At 43.3% G+C, this 18495-nt stretch overlaps 1 protein-coding gene across 2 annotated transcripts in view; it reads left to right on the plus strand.

Annotated features, from left to right (window-relative positions):
- The window catches only part of CA10 (carbonic anhydrase 10 (inactive)), a 489815-nt gene that overhangs the window by 451155 nt on the left and 20165 nt on the right, over window positions 1-18495 (plus strand). For both annotated transcript variants that reach the window (XM_086686946.1, XM_086686947.1), the window contains exons 6-7: window positions 13454-13549; window positions 18321-18393. In XM_086686946.1, coding sequence (XP_086543072.1) covers window positions 13454-13549; window positions 18321-18393 — 169 coding nt within the window. The remainder of the gene's footprint in view (window positions 1-13453; window positions 13550-18320; window positions 18394-18495) is intronic.

Consider the following 18495-nt stretch of genomic DNA (forward strand, 5'->3'; position numbering starts at 1 on the left):
ATATAGTCTCCAAGTGTTCACGACCTGGCTCCATTTTTATCTATGGAATATAACAGGTCACTTCATCCTTCTGGGCCTCTTTTCCCTTTATCTGAGCCCCAGCAGCCAGACATGTCTAATAGTAATAACCAAAACTCCCATTTAATGAGTACTTGCTTTGTGCCAGGCACAGTATCTAAACCGTGCTTTAGCTCATTTACATGCTTTAGCTCATTTAATCATCCTGACTCTTTGCGAGGTTATGTTGGAATCACATTTTCTCACGTGAAGAAATCGAGGCTCAAAGAGACTAAATAACCCAGAACTTGAACCCAAGACATTTAACTCCAGAACCAGTGGATGATCCTCATCCATGTCCTTCTCTGGGATGCATAGGAGGTCATGGGAGCACAGGCAGGAAGTAGTAGGGTGCCAGTGGTGAGAGCATTAATTAAAATCAGCCAAGGTTCAGAACACACCTGCAAGCGTCACTTTCCATCCTGGCAGGTAGCAACCACTGGCTAATAGTTCCAGGAGGATCCAGACCTCATTCCCGGAGAGCATCCTGCTCTGACTTTCTGCAGCTTCTTTTCATGAGCATTGGAAGGGATACAAATGCTTTGAAAAAAAGGATCATGGGAAGAAGGTTTGGCTTCTAGAAACGGCTATTTCAGAATGCTTCATGGTGGGAGGGGGTGGAGAAAAGCATCAGGGAATAGTCTCACTTACTGGTTCTTGGTAAAGGTGCGGGAAATATGTCTCTTCAGAAGAGAGAACTCTCTAGAAGACTGTTGGCATGCCATTTGTTTTGTGACAACAGATTTCAAGTCCAGAAACCAGTAAGAAGGAAAGTATGTCCAGTCTTTGCATCACAGAAGGAAAAACGAGGGACATTGAATAACTGCCTTTCATATGTGTGATACTTCGTATGCATCACCTTGTTTATTTTGCATGTTTGAGTATACCCTGCCTAGTTCCTGAAAGACAGTGTAGTGCATTTTGTATTTTATTCTCATGATGATCCTTAGGTGCATTCCCATATTACACATGAAGAAACTACGGCACAAAGGGAATAGACAACTAGCCCGAGGTTATTTGGACAGAAGAGGCATTTGGCTGGATTCAAAGGGATGCCTTTCCAGCACCCTCCTGCACCCAAACATAGCACTCAACACTTGTGTCAACCATCATTCATCTCAGTGAAAAACACCAAATAATCCAAGTTGTGTAGAGGCACCTGGGTGGCTCAGTCAGTTGAGCGTCCGACTTTGGCTCAGGTCATGATCTCACGGTTCGTGGGTTCGAGCCCCGCATTGGGCTCTGTGCAGACAGCTCAGAGCCTGGAGCCTGCTTCGGATTCTGTGTGTGTGTGTGTGTGTGTGTGTGTGTGTGTGTGTGTCTCTACCCCTCCCCCACTCACACCCTGTCTCTTTCAGAAATAAATAAACATTAAAAAAAATTTTTTTTAATCCAAGTTGTGTTATCTTTTGGGAGAAAATACCATAGTTCACTCACATTTTATAGGTTGCTGTGATCGCTGGACCATATTTGGGGGTCTTTAGTCAATGAAATTATAGGCACTTCTTTTTATTTTTAGCCATAATTGCATTCTGTGTCTTAAAATGGAGGAAATGATCAGTCACCAGGCAGACAGTGATAATTGCCAAACCTTAGGGTGAGAATGTGGCAGTTGGTAAATATCAAACTGCCTTCTCCACCGCAGACCGTGTGCTCTTCCACATAAAGACAAACTTGTTAATGACTCTCTATAAATAAGTTCTAGCTTATAATTGTTGTTCCAAGCAACCGATGTTGAAATGTGATCTGCTCTCAAATACAAAACACCTTTCCTTTCCTCTTTCCTTTCTTGTGGAAAGAAAATGTTTGTACACTCAAAAGCAAAGTGGACCAGAGTCGCTTGGCTGTGTGACCTTGGAAGAGTTGTCTAACCTCTCTGTGCCTTTGTTTCATCTTTTGCCTATTTCGGGAACAAATGGGGTACAATGGGTGAGTTCCTTGAGGGAATCGAATATTCGCCATTCATCTCTGGATGCCTGGGGTCTGGTATAGGCTGGGTGGAATTTGTGTCTTGACTGGAAGGAATCAGACTCTCCTGAATTGAATCTGTCCTTGAAATGTTTAAAGGGCTATAGAAATGTGACAGTGGTAATCAATATCATCTAAAAAGAAGGGAGAGGTTAATATTGATATTCCTTCAGCATGTATTTTCTTCCTATCTTTATAGAACACTTACCAGGTAATGTATGCCCATGAAGTTTTGTATTCATCTCTCAAGTTTAAGCTAGCAGGATTGGCAGACTATGACCTGCCACCCATTTTTATAAAAATAGAGTTTTGCTGGAACCCAGAGAGTTTTGCTGGAACCCATTCTTTTATATTTTGTCCGTGGCTGCTTTCATACAAAAGCAGGCTTGAGGAGTTGTGTCAGAGACCATATAACCCACATAGCTGGATATATTTACTATCTCACTCTACAGAAAGCCTGCCAACCTCTCAATTATAGTATGAGGTACTGGGAATATGTTTCTCTTTAAAAGCCCTCATCTCATATCCAGTGCCCGGAACACGGGGTGCTCCAGAACACGGGGTGTCTGAACAGAACAAGATAAATCGGAAAATGATCCAGGTTCTGAACAGGCAACATCTTGCTCAAGCTTCCTGAGTGAACAGACTCAAAGTCAGGACCCAGAAGAGGCGGCTCCACACACCTCACCCCTGTTTCTGCAGGAGCTGAGGGCTCTATTATCAATTGCTTGTTTAGTAATTCTGAAGAGCTAATTACTGAGCGCTTACTAGATGCCAGGCCTTGGGCTAAATGCTTTCTGTATTTTGTCTTATAAAATCCTCAGCACAGTTCTGTGAAGTAGTTAATATTATTATCCCTGTTCATAATGAGAGCATCCCTTGCCCAGGGGTACCCAGTGGCGAGTTCCCATTAGAGATACCCTTTAGGATTCCAAGCTGTCCCTTTACCGGCTCAGCCAGGTGCCTTGCTCTCCCTGTCCCTCGGACATCCCATTTTATTGTATTACCTCCAGCCTGCATGGCTTCATTCACTCATTTTACAATTGTTTCTACCTTGCTACAGCTAATATGTGCCAGGTACTGTGCTGGACACAAGGGACATCACAGGACGCATTAGATACCATCCTTGCCTGAATGAAGCTTAGAGACTAGTGAAAGTGATGAGCATTAATCAGTCACACCATATATTGAAATAAAACGGTGATATGTTTCAAAGAGGAAAGGCACAGGATGCCATGAGGGCAGGTTATGGGGATCTCTCTCAAGAGGTGGCCCTCGAGCTCAGATCTAAAGGAGTTTGTAAATAAAAGGCAGGCACAGAGGTGAGGGAATGGTGTCCTAGAAGGAAGCATGGTGTGTAAGGGAGACTAAAAGGTCACTCTGGCCAGAGCACATAGAACAAGGAGACGTGATTGCACAAGCCAGGGACCACACAAGGCTTGTGCTCAGATTTGGGTCTTTGTCTCAGAAGCATTGGGAAACCACTGAGGTATTTAAGCAGGGGAAATTAGAGTGGTGGTGTTATCACTCCAAATGCTGTGTGTGTCGTCTTCTGCTACAAGGCTGCTCTTTCCTGGGTTCACTGAAGGGCTCCTGATAATGGAGCACCACACTGAGAAAGATGAACTAAGGTGTCTACGTCAGAGTCTGAGAACACAGCTGGCCAGCCATGCCGAGGCATGAAGGGTGAACAAGCAGCAGCCTGGCATGCACCTGCAGGTCACCTCGTCGCTGCAAAGTGTGAGCTCGGTTTGAGACCTTTACACCACAGGCTGTTCTCAGCCTAACCAGTGACAAGGACAACTTGCTGTCGACTTGGAAGTTTGCTTGCAGCAGTTCTGCTCATTTAGTAAAGATGACCTACCAGCTTGGAAGCTGAGATACTTGTCACCAGAGACAAGTCAGCCTCCTCACTTTCATTATGAGGCACAGAAGCTTTGCCTGTGGTCTTAAGAGTATAGTCATAAACACAATTCTCCACCACCCTTAGAGTGGAGTCCAGACCCTTTAGCATGGCCTGCCAGGCTCTCCATGGTCTGGTCTGCCTCTCTGTTCAACTCCAACTCTTCTCCCTCACTTAGTAGCTGCTCACTGAATGCTTTTGAATGAATCAATGTATAATTGACCATATGATCTTGGGCAGGCACCTCTCTGGTTTCAGTTTCTTCATTTTTATATTTTTTTAATTTTTTAAAATATTTATTCATTTTTGAGAGTGAGAGAGAGACAGAGCATGAGTGGGGGAGGGGCAGAGAGAGTGGGAGACACAGAATCCGAAGCAGGCTCCAGACTCTCAGCTGCCAGCACAGAGCCTGATGCGGGGCTTGAACTCATGAACCAAGAGATCATGACCTGAGCTGAAGTCAGATGCCCAACCAACTGAGCCACCCAGGAGCCCCTCAGTTTCTTCATTTTTAAAAGAAGTGGCTGGCCTGGGTTTTCTCTGAGGCCCCTTCCAGGATGAAGAATCTGTAGTATGCAAATTGGGATTCATTCAGCAAACACCTGCCAACATCTCCTCCAAGCAAGTCCCATGGCAGGCACAGAGGATATGATATGATGAAAGACATTCCTGCCCATGAGGTGTTTACTCAAAGGTAGAGAAAATAAGAGCTTCAAAATAACATGGTGCATGAGTGTGAGTAGAGCGTGAATTCTACAGGCATAGGAACTACGTGCAATCCCAACTCTTACCACTCCTTTGAGCAATGCATCTCATGGAGGCCCGGTGTCCCCATGACTCAAATGGACCTAACGGCACAACTCATGGAATTTTGCGAGGGTTAAATGAGGTGATGTTACTGCTGGTGTTATCTCTCTCATAAATAAGTGTTCAGCAAGTGTTGGTGATTATCAACAAATGACGATGGTGACTAATGTCAACAATAACATCCAGAGCCCATGCAATATTAACCAGCTGTCTATGGCTTACATCTGTTCTGATCACACAGTACTTAGGCCATCCCAGCTGTAAAATATTTTGAACCTGACCCTGGATGAGAGCGCCATGGAGCAGAGAGGAGCTGCACTTGATGCTCAAGGTCAGTGATTCATGGAGGATGTCCTCCTGGAGAAGCTGAGGCTAGAACTGAGCTGTAAGGTAAAGAAGGGTAGGCAAGATCTCCTCTGTCTCCACTCTGCCCTGGGAAATCATTCAAAAACGCACTTTGGGTCAAGTGATTTCTTCCTTAAAATCAGTGACTTCCAGTTGCACTTGGAATAAAATCAAAGCTCTTTACCATTATCGGCAAAGCCCTCCATGAGCTGGTCCTTCACCCTTTCCCAGCCATACTCAGCCATTTGTCCCTACCCCTTTGCATAGGCTGTTCTCTCTGCCAGCTAGGAGCCTCCCTCTAGTCTTGTATGCCCAGCTCCTTTTCGTCATCAGAACGCAGCTTGGATGTCGCCTCTGCAGACAAGCCTTCACCAACAATACACTTCCTGACCTTTTTCCCCGCTCCCACATGCCCTGCCCCCATTTCCTCCACTACTGCCATCCAGTTTGCAAGCCAAAGTCTTGTTTGTTTCCTTCAAAGCTCTTGATACTATCTGAAATCATCTCCAGGAGGTCAAGGACTTCATCTGTCTTACCCAGCTGGCCTCGGCATGCAGTCGGCCTTCCAAGATTTTTTGAACAAGTGAATTCCAGGTCCCTGTAAAGCTCTGAGTGAAGCAGCTTGTTCTGGGATGAGAACACAAGGTTCAAGCTAGTGCCACAAGGAAGAGTCCCATGAGTTCACGAAGGACTTAAGTACAGAGAATGTGCTGGACCCTGGTGTCAGGCTCTGAGCCGCATCTGAGCATCATGAAAAAAACCAACAATACCTTATTTCATCCTCTAAGATAGCTATTTCTCAGCCTTACATTTCCCTCTACGCAGGTACCCATCTAAATTAATAAGAAGTCAAGATTATAAAATAATTTCCTGTAATCCAGGGTTAACACTTCACATGGTAATTCCAATGAGGCTGGCAAAAGCCCTTGGGGCATCCCTTTAATGAATAACTAAACTTGGTGCTTAATTAGCATGTCACTAATAGCCCCCAAAGAGTTTGCTTTTGTGAGCAGTTTCCACATTGTCCCCTCTTGTCTTCGTTTCCTTGCACTTGCTAAGAGGTCAAACATCCACTTGCTACCCCTTATTTCATGTCAGACACTGATTACCTTGAGTAAACCCCAAAGTTGAGTCTCAGGCCATACCTGAGTGCTCATGCAAATTATTAAAAATTCTAAATTTGTAGGCATTGGGTTTTAAGATATTACCTGTAACTGGCAAGAAGTAATCCATAGACATCCCTTTCAGAATCCACCTGCCAATCTAACTAGCAAGCTACACCCTGTACGTGGCTGCTCCCCCCACCAGCCCAAATCAACAGCAGGACCAACAGTAGACCCTCTTCCCCCACCCCCACCCACACCACGCACATTGTGAGTGGTTAGTGGGTGCTTGATTGGCATCCCGGTGCCTGGCTGCAGACCTAACAAAGCAACAGCTGCAGGAACTATAATTGCCACTAAGGGACCTGGAAGGTAGCTCTTTTTCACAGGGAAGCCCTACTCGTGGTACGTGAGCTGGTGCAGGCCCCATGCATCTTCTGCTCTTTGCTTTAATGCCAGAATTGTGTCCTGACAAGTGGAAACAGGAAGCCTGGCCACTGCCAAGCTGCCTCGTAGGGTCTTCTGGGGCTCCTGACAGTTCTGAGGCTTGGGAGTTCCCACTCATCCCAAACACATACACATTCTGAGGCTCCTACAGAACACTGTCTGCCTGAAATAGCTGCCTCCTGAAAGTATGCCCTCCCTCCCTCCAGGCTCTCCCTGCTTTAATCTGCCTTCTTACAGCCCATGCTGATTATCTTACCCTCTGCTCAGAACCCTTCCATAGGTCATCTTCTGGGCCTTCTATGATCTGGACTCAGCCCATCTCCTCACATACATAATTCACATACCCCTCAACCCAGTCTAAATGAACCAGAAGAGCAGGGAACAGCCAGACACGACAGGGCTCTGCCAGCCAACAAACAGTGTCTGCTAAACCAGTGTTTCTCCAAGTTTCATGTGCATTCAAATCACTGGGGGTTTGCTAAAATGCAGATTTTCATGCAGAAGATCTAGAGTAGGGCTCAAGACTCTACATTTCTAACAAGTTCCCTTCTGGAGGCCATGGAGCTGCTGGTCCCTGCAGTACACACTGAGTAGGAAAGCACTATGGATCTTTTTAACATCTGATTTGTATGCCTTGGGAGGGGGAATATGCTGTATTCAAAATAGCTTTATTTTAAGATTATATTAATTCTGTAAAATCACCATTTTGGTAGATCAAAAAGTCAATTTCACATGGTTCAACCTAACATAAGAAGCGGGCCATCAATGACTCCTAATAGGAACCAGAGCTCATGATCTCAGAATCCTAGCCAAGTTACCTTGGAACAAAGAGGAGGCAAGACATCAGATCAAGATGCCAGATGTGTCGACTTAAGCTTAGAGCAGAGCACAGCCTCACCCCTATATTTACCATCCCCTTTCTCACAGTCCCTGGCCCCTACAGAATGCCACCCTGTGGGCCTCCTCGTGGCTCAAGAGACTTCTTCCTGCATTTTTCAGTCTTGTAATTTGGAGAGAAGAACCACTCCACTGGACTGCCTTCCACTTCCCATCTCTCCAATGCCAGGTTCTCAGAACACGCTGAAATTTCAAGGCATACCCTGTAGCACTGGCACGTCCCCAGGTGGCTTTGTAGGTCACCTGGTGGGAAGATCTTAGCAGATGGCAGGATGTGTTTTGATTCTCATTAAGAAGCTTACTCAACACTGAAGGGGGGTGTGGCAGGTCCCCCACAGCTTCTGGTTCTTCCACATGGCAACACTTCTCCACCTGCAGAAAGTCCTGGCTGTGTGTGTGAGTGAGCGGGAGGGAGGAAGGTAAATGATAAGCATAGGCCTGAACAACCTGCCTGATAAACTGGCAAACCACACTTGCCAGCCCCTGCCTATGGTTGACTCTCTGATTGCAGAAGAGCTGCTGTATGACCATCTGCCACCATTGGCAAAACGCACAAGAAGTGAAAAAGCAATACGCACATAGGATATTTCAAGAGCAGCAATACCGTGCTCCCTCCATGAAAAGCTCTACTGACTCAAGATGTTCAGGGTTTTCTCAGATCCAAGGTTCTATCCACGCGATTGGGCATTGATGGGATGTGGATGCTCATTGCTTATGTTGCACTGGTTCTCCACTTCAGCTGCCCACTAGCTGGAGAGCATTTAACAAATCCCGGAGCTCTGTCCCCACCCCAAATCAATTAAATCAGAATTGGGGGAGCAAGCACAGGTGGGTATTAAAAGCACCCAGGTGATTTGAATGCACCCTGAAGGTTGCAAACCACTGTGTTAGAGGTGGTTTATCTTTTTAAGTTTATTTATTTTGAGAGAGAGAGAGAGAGAGAGAGAGAGAGAGAGAGAGAGAGAGCATGAACCAGGGAGGGGCAGAGAGAGAGGAAGAGAGAATTCCAAGCCAGCTCCACACTGCCAATGCAGAGCCCAATGCAGGATTCAAACTCACAAATCAGACATTTAACCAACTGAACCACCCAGGCACTCCGTTTTTTTCAAAAATCAAAGAAAAGCACCTTTTTCCTTTTTTTTGTTTTTTTATCATTGACTTCCTTAGCTTCTGAAACTTCACTTCCTTTTTTTTAATGTGTTACAGGATATTGGTAATAATGAATACACTTAAACTTTTCAGAGGCACAAAACCATTTTACATACACTATTTACTAGATTCTCAAATCAGCCTGTGGAAAATGTTGACACCACTACAGAGAGATATATGCTCAGCTTGCTGTGACATTGTTTATCAGAGAGAAGAAAAAATTGAAACAACCAGAAAGCTAGTAAGAGGCTAGTTAAATGTGTTGTGGGGCATTCGTGCAACAGAAAATTGTACAGCTATTGTAAAGACTTAGGTAGCTCTGTACACACTGACTTATAAAGACAGCCAGAAACTATTTTTAAATTTAACAAATCAAGTCCACAATCATACTTAGAAATGATTCCATTGTTACTGGGTTTATTCATTTTTTTAACAACTTTTTGAGTTTTCTTTGAAATGTAAAAATTGTATATGTTTAAGGTGTGTAGCTTGATGTTTTGATATATGAATATATTTTGGAAAGATCACCACAGACAAACTAAATAACATATCCATCACCTCTACTTAGTTACTATTGTGCGTGTGTGTATAAAGTTTTAAGAACTGTACTCTTAGCAAATTTCAAGTATACAGTGCACTATTGTTAACTATCATCACCAGGCTGTACTCAGAGCTCCTGAACTCATTTATTTTGCATAACTGAAACTTTGAACCCTTTGACCAACCTCTCATTTCCCCTCACTCCCCCATCCCTTGACAACCACCAAGCTATTCTTTGTTTCTATGAGTTTGACTATTTTAGATGCTTTACATAAGTGAGATCAGACAGTATTTGTCTTTCTGGGTCTGCCTTATTTCACTTAGCATGATGTCCTTCTGGTTCATCCGTGTTGTCACAAATGGCAGGATTTCCTTCATTTTTATGGATAAATAATATTCCATCTTATTTTCCTTTATACAGTTACTTTATCCATTCATTCATCAATAGAAACTTAGGTTATCTCCATATCTTGGATATTGTGAATAATGCTGCAATGAACATAGGACTGAAGATGTCGGTTTGAGATCCAGATTTGCTTTGGATCTATACCCAGAATGGTATTGCTGAATCAAATGGTAGTTCTATTTTTAACTTTTTGAAGAACCTCCATAGTGTTTTCCATGATGGTGATATACCAGTTTACATTCCTATCAATGGACTACAAGGGTTCCCTTTTCTCTGTATCCTCACCAACACTTGTGATCTCTTGTCTTTTGGACCATAGCTATTCTAACAAGTGTGTAGTGATATTTCATTGTGGTTTTGATTGGCATTTTCCTGATGACTGTTGCTGTTGAGCACCTTTCCAGGTACCTATTGGCCATTTGTGTGTCTTATTTTGAGAAATGTCAATTCAAGTCCTTTGCCTATTTTTAACCAGGCTATTTGGTTTTTGGCTAATGAGTCATATGAGTTCCCTATATAGTTTGGATATTGACCCCTCATTAGATATATGGTTTGAGAATATTTTCTCCATCCTATTGGTTGCCTTTTCACTGTTTGATTGTTTCCTTTGCTGTGCAGAAGCTTTTTAGTTGGAGACAATCCTGCTTGTCTGCTTTTGCTTTTATTGCCTGTACTTTTTGGTGTAATGACCAAAAACTCATTGCCAAGAAGCTTTTTCCCTGTGTCTTCTTCTACTATATTACCGTTTCAGGTCTTATCTATAAGTCTTTAAGTTAACTTTGATATATGATGTAAGATAGGGTCCAATTTCATCCTTCTTCATGGGATATCCAATTTTCCCAACATCTTTTACTGAAGAGACTATCCTTTGCCCATTGTGTATTCTTAGCATACTTGTTGAAGATCTGTTAACCATAAGTGTATGGATTTATTTCTGGGCCCTTCATTCTGTTCCACCAGTCCATACATGTTTTTATGTCAGTACTATACTGACATAAAATTATTATAGCTTTGAAGTATATTGTGGAATCAGGAAGCTTTGTTCTTCTTATTCAAGATTGCTTTGACTATTTCAGAGTCTTACGTGGTTCCATATTAATTTTAGGAAGGTTTGTTCTATTTCTGTAAAGAATGCCATTGGAATTTTGATAGGGACTTAATTGAATAGTAGTATGAACATTAACAATATTAATATTAATTTTTCCAGCCCATGAGCACAGGATGACTTTTCATTTATCTGTGTCTTCTTTAATTTTCTTTCATCACTGCTTTATAGTTTTTGGTGTACAACCCTTTCACTTCTTTGGTTAAGCTTATTCTTAAGTACAGTTGAGCCTTGAACAATGTGAGGGTTAAGGGTACTAACCCCATGAAGTCAAAAATCCCTGTGAACTTTTGACTTCACACAAACTTAATTGCTAATAGCCTACTATTACCAAAAGCCTTACAGATAACATAAAGTCAGGTAACACATATTTTGTACATACCTGTGTTAAGGTAACAGGTAAGCTTACCTGTGTAAGCTAGAGAAAATAAAATGTTATTAAGAAAATCATAAGGAAGAGAAAAAATATTTACAATATTGTACTGTATTTATAAAAAAAAAAAAAAAACAAATCTGCATGTAAGTGGACCAGCTCAGTTCAAACCTGTGTTGTTCAAGGTCAACTGTATTTTATTCTTTTTGTTGCTATTGTAAATGAGATTGACTTTATTAATTCCCTTTTCAGATACTTCATTGTTAGTGTATAGAAATGCCACCAATTTTTGTGTACTGAATGTGTATCCTGCAACTTTGCTGAATTCATTTATTAGTGCTAACAGTTTTTTGTTGTGGGTGAATCTTCAGTGTGTTCTACATATATGATTATTTCATCTGGAGAGACAATTTTCCTCCTTTCTTTCTGATTTGGATGCCTTTTATTTCTTTTTCTTATCTAATTGCTCTGCCTAGGACATTCAGCACTATGTTGACTAGAAGTGGAAAGATTGGGTATCATTGCCTTGTAATGGATCTTAAAGAAAAAGTTTTCAGTTTTTCCCTATTGATTATGATGTTAGCTATGGGCTTTTCATATATGGCCTTTATTGTGTGGAGGTAAGTTCCTTCTATACCTGCTTTTGTTGAGAGTTTTTGTCGTGAACGGATGGCGAATTTTGCCAGATGCTTTTTCTAAATCTATTGAGATGGTCATGTGGTTTTTATTTTTCATTCTGTTAATGTGGTAGGTCACACCGATTGATTTACATATGTTAAACCATCCTTGCATCCCAGGAATAAATCCTACTTGGTCCTGATGTATAATGCTTTCAATGTGTTATTGAATTCAGTTTGCTAGAATTCTACTGAGGTTTTTTGCCTCTGTGTTCTTTAGGGATATTGGCCTATAATTCTCTTTTCTTAAAGTTTTTGGCTTTGTTTGGTATCAGGATGACGCTGGCCTCACAGGTTTGCAAGTATTCTCTCTTCAATTTTTTGGAAGAGTTTAAAAAGGATCAGTATGTGTTCTTCTTTGAATGACTGGTGGAATTCACCCACAAAGCCATCTGGTCCAGGGCTTTTCTTTGTTGGGGGGTGGGAGATTGATTACTACTTCAGTTCTCTTTATTTGTATTAATCTGTTCAGGTTTTTATTTATTCTTGATTCAGTGTTGGTAGGTTGTGTGTTTCTAGGAATTTATCAATCCTAGAAAATTTCTAGGATCCTAGATGATCCTAGGAATTTATAGATCTTAGACCTATATGATTTCTTAAACCCTACATGTGTATCTGTGTGTGATCTATAAGCATAAAAAATACATATCTGGAAGGATAGATGCTAAGCTGTTAATAGTCATATTGCTTGGGCTAGGATTACACAAAGGTGGAGGGAAACTTTTTTTAGTTTGTTACAAATATTATACCTCCATGATTTTTTAAAAAATCTATTTTAAAACCACAGCCTGAGATGAATTCTAAGGAGAAAATCACACCTGTTTTTCAGAGGAAGCAATCAAGTCTCAGTGAGGTAGAGTAAATTATTCATATGGCTAAAAATTGGTGGGGCATTAGTTGAACATGTATGTGTGCTATGTTTCAAAATTTCTTAGAAAATAATTTTCAAAAAATTAAGTAAAAGAGGGAAACCCTAGTTTCCTGGAGCCAAGATCCAAGACTCCATGTGCTACCCACACTAACTATGGCACAAAGGCTCAACAAGCAGAGTGCTGACTTTCGCTGAGCAAGGAGGGAATTGAGTCCCACACGGTCAGATGACCTTGGCAGACTGGTGCATCAGGAGCTTCAGCCATCACTCTCTCTCTGTCAGGACTTCAGCATTTCATAGGCTGTCCACTGTCCTCTCAGAGTCACTGGGCTAACTCAGAACCTAACCATTCCCTGCTTGCCCAAGGCCATGAGGAAGATTCACTCAGTGCCAGTGACAGCTGTGGATGCAGCCGGGAGAGCGCGTCCACCCCTACAGGGCAGTTCTACTCCTAATAAGGGAAACTCACTTTACACACAGTTTAGGGGGAATGTCCTGGGTTAGAGCCAGAGCCAGATGGGCACTGAGCTTATTAAAGGCATGATTATTACCAGAAAACATTTGCAAATATGTATGGGTTCTTTTCTGTGTGTGTGTTTGTGCATGCATTATACACACACACACACACACACACACACACACACACACACACACACCTCCCTGAATTGCTTTCAATTACAAGATTGCCTTTACAATTGTTCTACAATACACCTTATGGTGAACCCTTCTGTAGGGTGGCTATGCTGTGCCTTACACCTTTTCATGTGAGACTGTTGTTCTTACTGCTGTTTTTCCCTCCTGCCAGGTGCAGCTCATCCACTATAACCACGAGTTATACACAAATGTCACAGAAGCCGCAAAGAGCCCTAATGGATTGGTGGTAGTTTCTATATTTATAAAAGTAAGTGTCTTTCGTTCTTTCGTTCTTTTCTTGCCATTCCCACCCCAGGTCGGAATACCAGCTTAGTCTCTGTTGGATCTTAGAAATAACAAAAGGGGTGATGTCCATGCCCAGGAAAAGCTGCAGGGTGGTGACTTTTATATCCATGAGATCTATGAAAAAAGAGGTCTCTCTCATGAAGACGCAACAAAATGATGGTTCTTCCATTTCATAGCATCAGGGGCCTGAGGATTTAGGCAGCCTTTGTCTCAGAAAGAAAAAGGGTACTAGATCCAGGGACAGGCTTCAGGTCCCACATCATGCAAAAGATTCAAAAGGATGCAACAGAAGGGGAGGGGTGGCTCCCTGACAGCCCACAGGATCACACTCCTGTCCACCAGTTGCCCCTTGGAAACAGAGATGCAAGGGCAATGTGGGATGTCCCTCCCCTCCCGCACTGCCCTGAACAGCTCCCTCCAGCTTCCCTGAAGGTGCTCTGAACATCACCTCCCATCCTCCCCTTTCCCTCATAAGTATCCCCAGGAGAAATTAAGCAAAGATCACCATGGCTGACTTTATGACATTCTTAGGAGACTCTACACCTCCCTAACAGTCAACGACAACGACAGATCTCCGGCCGTGAAAATTCTAAGTTGTTAAAAAAAAAAATACTCCCCTTGAGCATTTTGACAGATATGGAGTGAAGCAGGTATGCACATTTAAAAGAAAATGGACAAAGAAGAAATGTCTTTCCAACTGGAAAAAGAAAGAGAGAGAGAGAGAAAAAACAAAAGGCATGTGTGACAGTTCCAAAAGTTGGAAGTTGCCGTGTCAGCCCCTGGGGAAGTTTTGGCCAGATCATGAGAGGAGGTGCCCCAGTTGAAACTTGGAATCTGGTGGATATGATCAATAGAAATCCAGCATTTGCTACTGGGGGGTTTTTAACAGAGTTCTTATGGTGACATCATCACTGCTTAGGACAATAGGCATGGGGGTACCCCAGGCACTATACCCACTATTCCCTCCCCAAAAGCATTACCCTTTGCAATAGGCACTTTCTGCCATCTGATCATCCTTCTCCAGAGCCCATGCCACCTCCTGAGTTCCTCTCCCTCACCTGGTTCCCGTCAGGCCTTTTTTGTGGCCTGGGCAGAACTGTACATTGGGCAGAGGCATTTGTGACATGTTGGCCACCAAACTCCTGTAGCTTGTCATCGGCAAATATAGGAAGGGGCTGTTGGCCAAGGAAGCATATTTTTAGGCTGCTGTGCCTTCTGAGTACCTGATGTGATGCCCCAAAGAAAATTGATCCTAGCACGGATCCTGCCAGTCCCTGCCCTACACTTCGTGGTGCTGTCACAGACCCTGTTATAATGAACACAGATTCCTGAATTCCAGGCAATGGAGATGTGTATTTTACAGAGATTTTATTACTTAACCCAAATAATGAGTCTGTGGGGTAGGCATTAGTGTCCTTATCTTGCAGATGAGGAAAATGGCTCAGAGAATCTTGGCTTTCCACCCAAGTGTATGTAGCTCTTAACAGCCCATCCAGGAATGGAGCCCAGGTCTTCCTTGATTTTAATACTATGACCTTATTCACACCATATGCCTCCGCAACAGAGCATGGAGAAAGCAACTGAGATGAAGAAGACAGAACATGATATTCATAAACATCTCCCCCACATCCCTATGCTACCCACAAGCACAAGGCCAATTCCCATATCCCTCAACCAGCCTCAGTCATGATATTGATAACAGCTAGTGTGTTCATCCTGGGCCATGCTCATTGCTGTGTCACAATATTGCATCATGCATGCCTGGGAGCTCACCTCCTTCATTGGCTTTCCCGATGCCAGGGTTCCATGTCAGCCAACCTGGGCTGCCCAACAATGCCCGTCCTGTGGTGGGTGCTTCAGCCTTGGCCCTTGACTGCCTCACTTTGCTCAAAGCACCTGAGTCAGCAGATGTCATCCTGGAAGCTCAGGCACATTACAGCTGACAGGGTGATTGATACTCCAGGAAGTCAGCCTCCTCAACAGCAAACTATGGGCGTGTTTCACCAGCTCTGGCAGGAGCACGCTGTGCACCAAGAATACTGACACAGGTCTTGGCTGCGTCCCTGCGGGTTGCTGGAGGAACTTCCGCCTCTGCCCCTGCAGTCAGTGAAAAGGTGAGGACTAGCCCCTGCACCTTCTCAGGCCAGTTTGGCCCCTAGGGATGCTTCCAGTCTTTTCCTGAGCAAAGCTGACACATTCTGGCCAGACCTCAAACAAAATAAGCCACAGCATTTCTATCTTTGTCCAACATAATCAACTCCCAGATGCTTCACAGTGCGTTATCCAAGCTGAGACTTGTCATTTACTCATCCCGAAACACTGATTGAGTGTGGGACACAGGTGGGTCCTGTACTCAGCACGGGCCTAGAAATGAGATGAACCTAAGCCCTTAGCACTAAGGGCACACAGGCTCTGGTGGTCCTTCCCTCCTTCTGGTTTTTCTGCCTCTTCTTCCCAGCTCCCTGCCTGGTAGGCAGGCATAGAAAATGAGAGGTTGGGGCGCCTGGGTGGCGCAGTCGGTTGAACGTCTGACTTCAGCCAGGTCACAATCTCGCGGTCCGGGAGTTCGAGCCCCGCATCGGGCTCTGGGCTGATGGCTCAGAGCCTGGAGCCTGTTTCCGATTCTGTGTCTCCCTCTCTCTCTGCCCCTCCCCCGTTCATGCTCTGTCTCTCTCTGTCCCAAAAATAAATAAACGTTGAAAAAAAATTTTAAAAAAAAAAAAGAAAAAAAGAAAATGAGAGGCCCCCACCTCTAGGTAAGCAGATCCCTAGAGATGGCACCCTGCTGAAAGCTGAGTCATTGAAAGGTTGGAGTTGTTGGCTAAAATAAGGGAATTGTTTATCTGGGGGTTTTATTTTTCTCTGTCCCCTTCTAATCCCCCATCCTTCCCATGACCACAGGGAGCTGAGGTTTGGCTGTAATTACTGCTCAATCACACACCATTAACTTCCCACTTAAGCTCACTTATACCCAGTACATACTTTATCCTCCCTCCCACGCCACGAACACACTAGAGCCCACAAATCATCTGTGTGCACTTTGGAAATTTTTCAGTTATTTTTAATCAGCTTTTCAAAAGGGTCCATTCCCAATGTTAGCGCTGTCCAGACTCACCGGGTACCAGGAGCCCAAGGCACCCACTTAAGGGGGACAGCAGATTCCTTACCTGCCATGGCAGTATCTTTTTGTCTCTCTTTTCATATGAATTGGCACAAACAGGTGGCTTCAAGCTATGTTTTAAATGGCCAAACAGGATGTCAAAGGAGAAGCTAAATTTGCCACAAAAGCTTCTGAGGAGCAGCAGTGTTTGCTTTGGGACTTCTCTCCATTTGGGGGTGGCTTTGAAAAACTCCACTGAGCATTGTCACTCACCAAGCCCCCCACCAGTGTGCGTTTGTCTCACCACAACACATCCAGGAAACTGTGTGGGAAAAGAGAGACAGATGGAGGAAAAATAAACAGTCTGTGCTTTCTCCAAACTAAAAATTACCTGTTGCTTATCTAATAATAATCATCATCATCTGCTACAATTTTTCCCGCCCTCAGAATAAATCAAATCTAAAATGCTGATGTGTCACAGCATCCAATTAGCAGCTGAGGCATAAATTGCAGAACTGAGAGAAGTAGGAGAGAAATGACTAGATGGATCCTCATACTTTGGAAAAGACTGAGTAGAAGGGAGGTGGTAAATAAAACAGTGTGCACAGCTATTTGAGGGCACATCACAGTCTCCAAGTGGTGGTCCTCTGGTTTAAGACCCTCGAAGTTTGCCTTGTTCTCCCAAAGAAGGAATTTGGAGACCTGAGGGCATGGGTACAGAATGAGAACTGATCCCTGAACATCTAGTACAATGTTTGGCTTGTAATAAGCACTTGGTAAATATCGATTGGATGTATGGGGCGCATGGATAGATGCATGGTTGGATGGATGGGTGGGTGGTTGGATGGACGCGTGGATGGATGATTGGTTGACTGAATGGCATGGCTTATGGTATATTTTATTCTTGTGATAATAAGCAGTGATATAAGGTTCTATAGTCTTAGAGAGTTTTTTTTTTATCTCCTAATACCTCTCTTCTGGGTACTCTTTCTCTCTGTCTACTTAGATTAACTGTCCCTTTCCTGAAATGTCATTCCCTACCCTCTACTTAAAACTCTTTGATGGTTCCTCATCCCTACAGAATAAAGCTTAAAATGTCCTCACATGACATTCAAAGCCTGATATGAGCTAACCCTTGCCTACCTACCTCTCTAGCCTCACCTTTCATATTTCCCCCAGAAGTACTTGCATAAGTATAACTAGTTCTCACTCCCTCATGTCCGTATGCACATATTCTCTGTATGTAATTTTTTTCCTTACCCTTCCCTCCTTTTGCACACTCTACCAGCAAAGCACCTTGTAACTTCCACCCATCCTTCAAGACTCATCTCATTCCTTAGCTCCCCAGATGCCCCAGGTAAGTGAACTTCCTCTAATATCATCACACCTATGATTCTATCATAGCACTCTTTACACTCTATTATAACCATTCATTTACTCACCTGTCTTCTTTCTCTAGACTGGGATTTCTTGAAAGCATAGTCTGTGTATTTAATGTCTGAATTTCCAGCCACCACGGTGTTTGGCACATGGTAGGCACTCAGTAAATATGAATGAATAAGTGAATGCGTGGAGGCAGTGTTCATCCTGGGATAGTACTGCCCAGTCACTAATATTTTCTTTTCTCTCCTAGGTTTCTGATTCATCAAACCCATTTCTTAATCGAATGCTCAACAGAGATACTATCACAAGAATAACATATAAAAGTAAGTTTGGTTCAATTTCCTATACAGCAACTATTCTATAAAGGTTAGTCCTGTCTGAAGGCAGAAAGCCAGAACTGATGATCTCAGAGGGCCTCTTTCAGC

This window comes from Puma concolor, chromosome E1, assembly GCF_028749965.1.
Source record: "Puma concolor isolate L17-30 chromosome E1, mPumCon1.1.hap2, whole genome shotgun sequence".
In the NCBI taxonomy this organism is placed as follows: domain Eukaryota; kingdom Metazoa; phylum Chordata; class Mammalia; order Carnivora; family Felidae; genus Puma; species Puma concolor.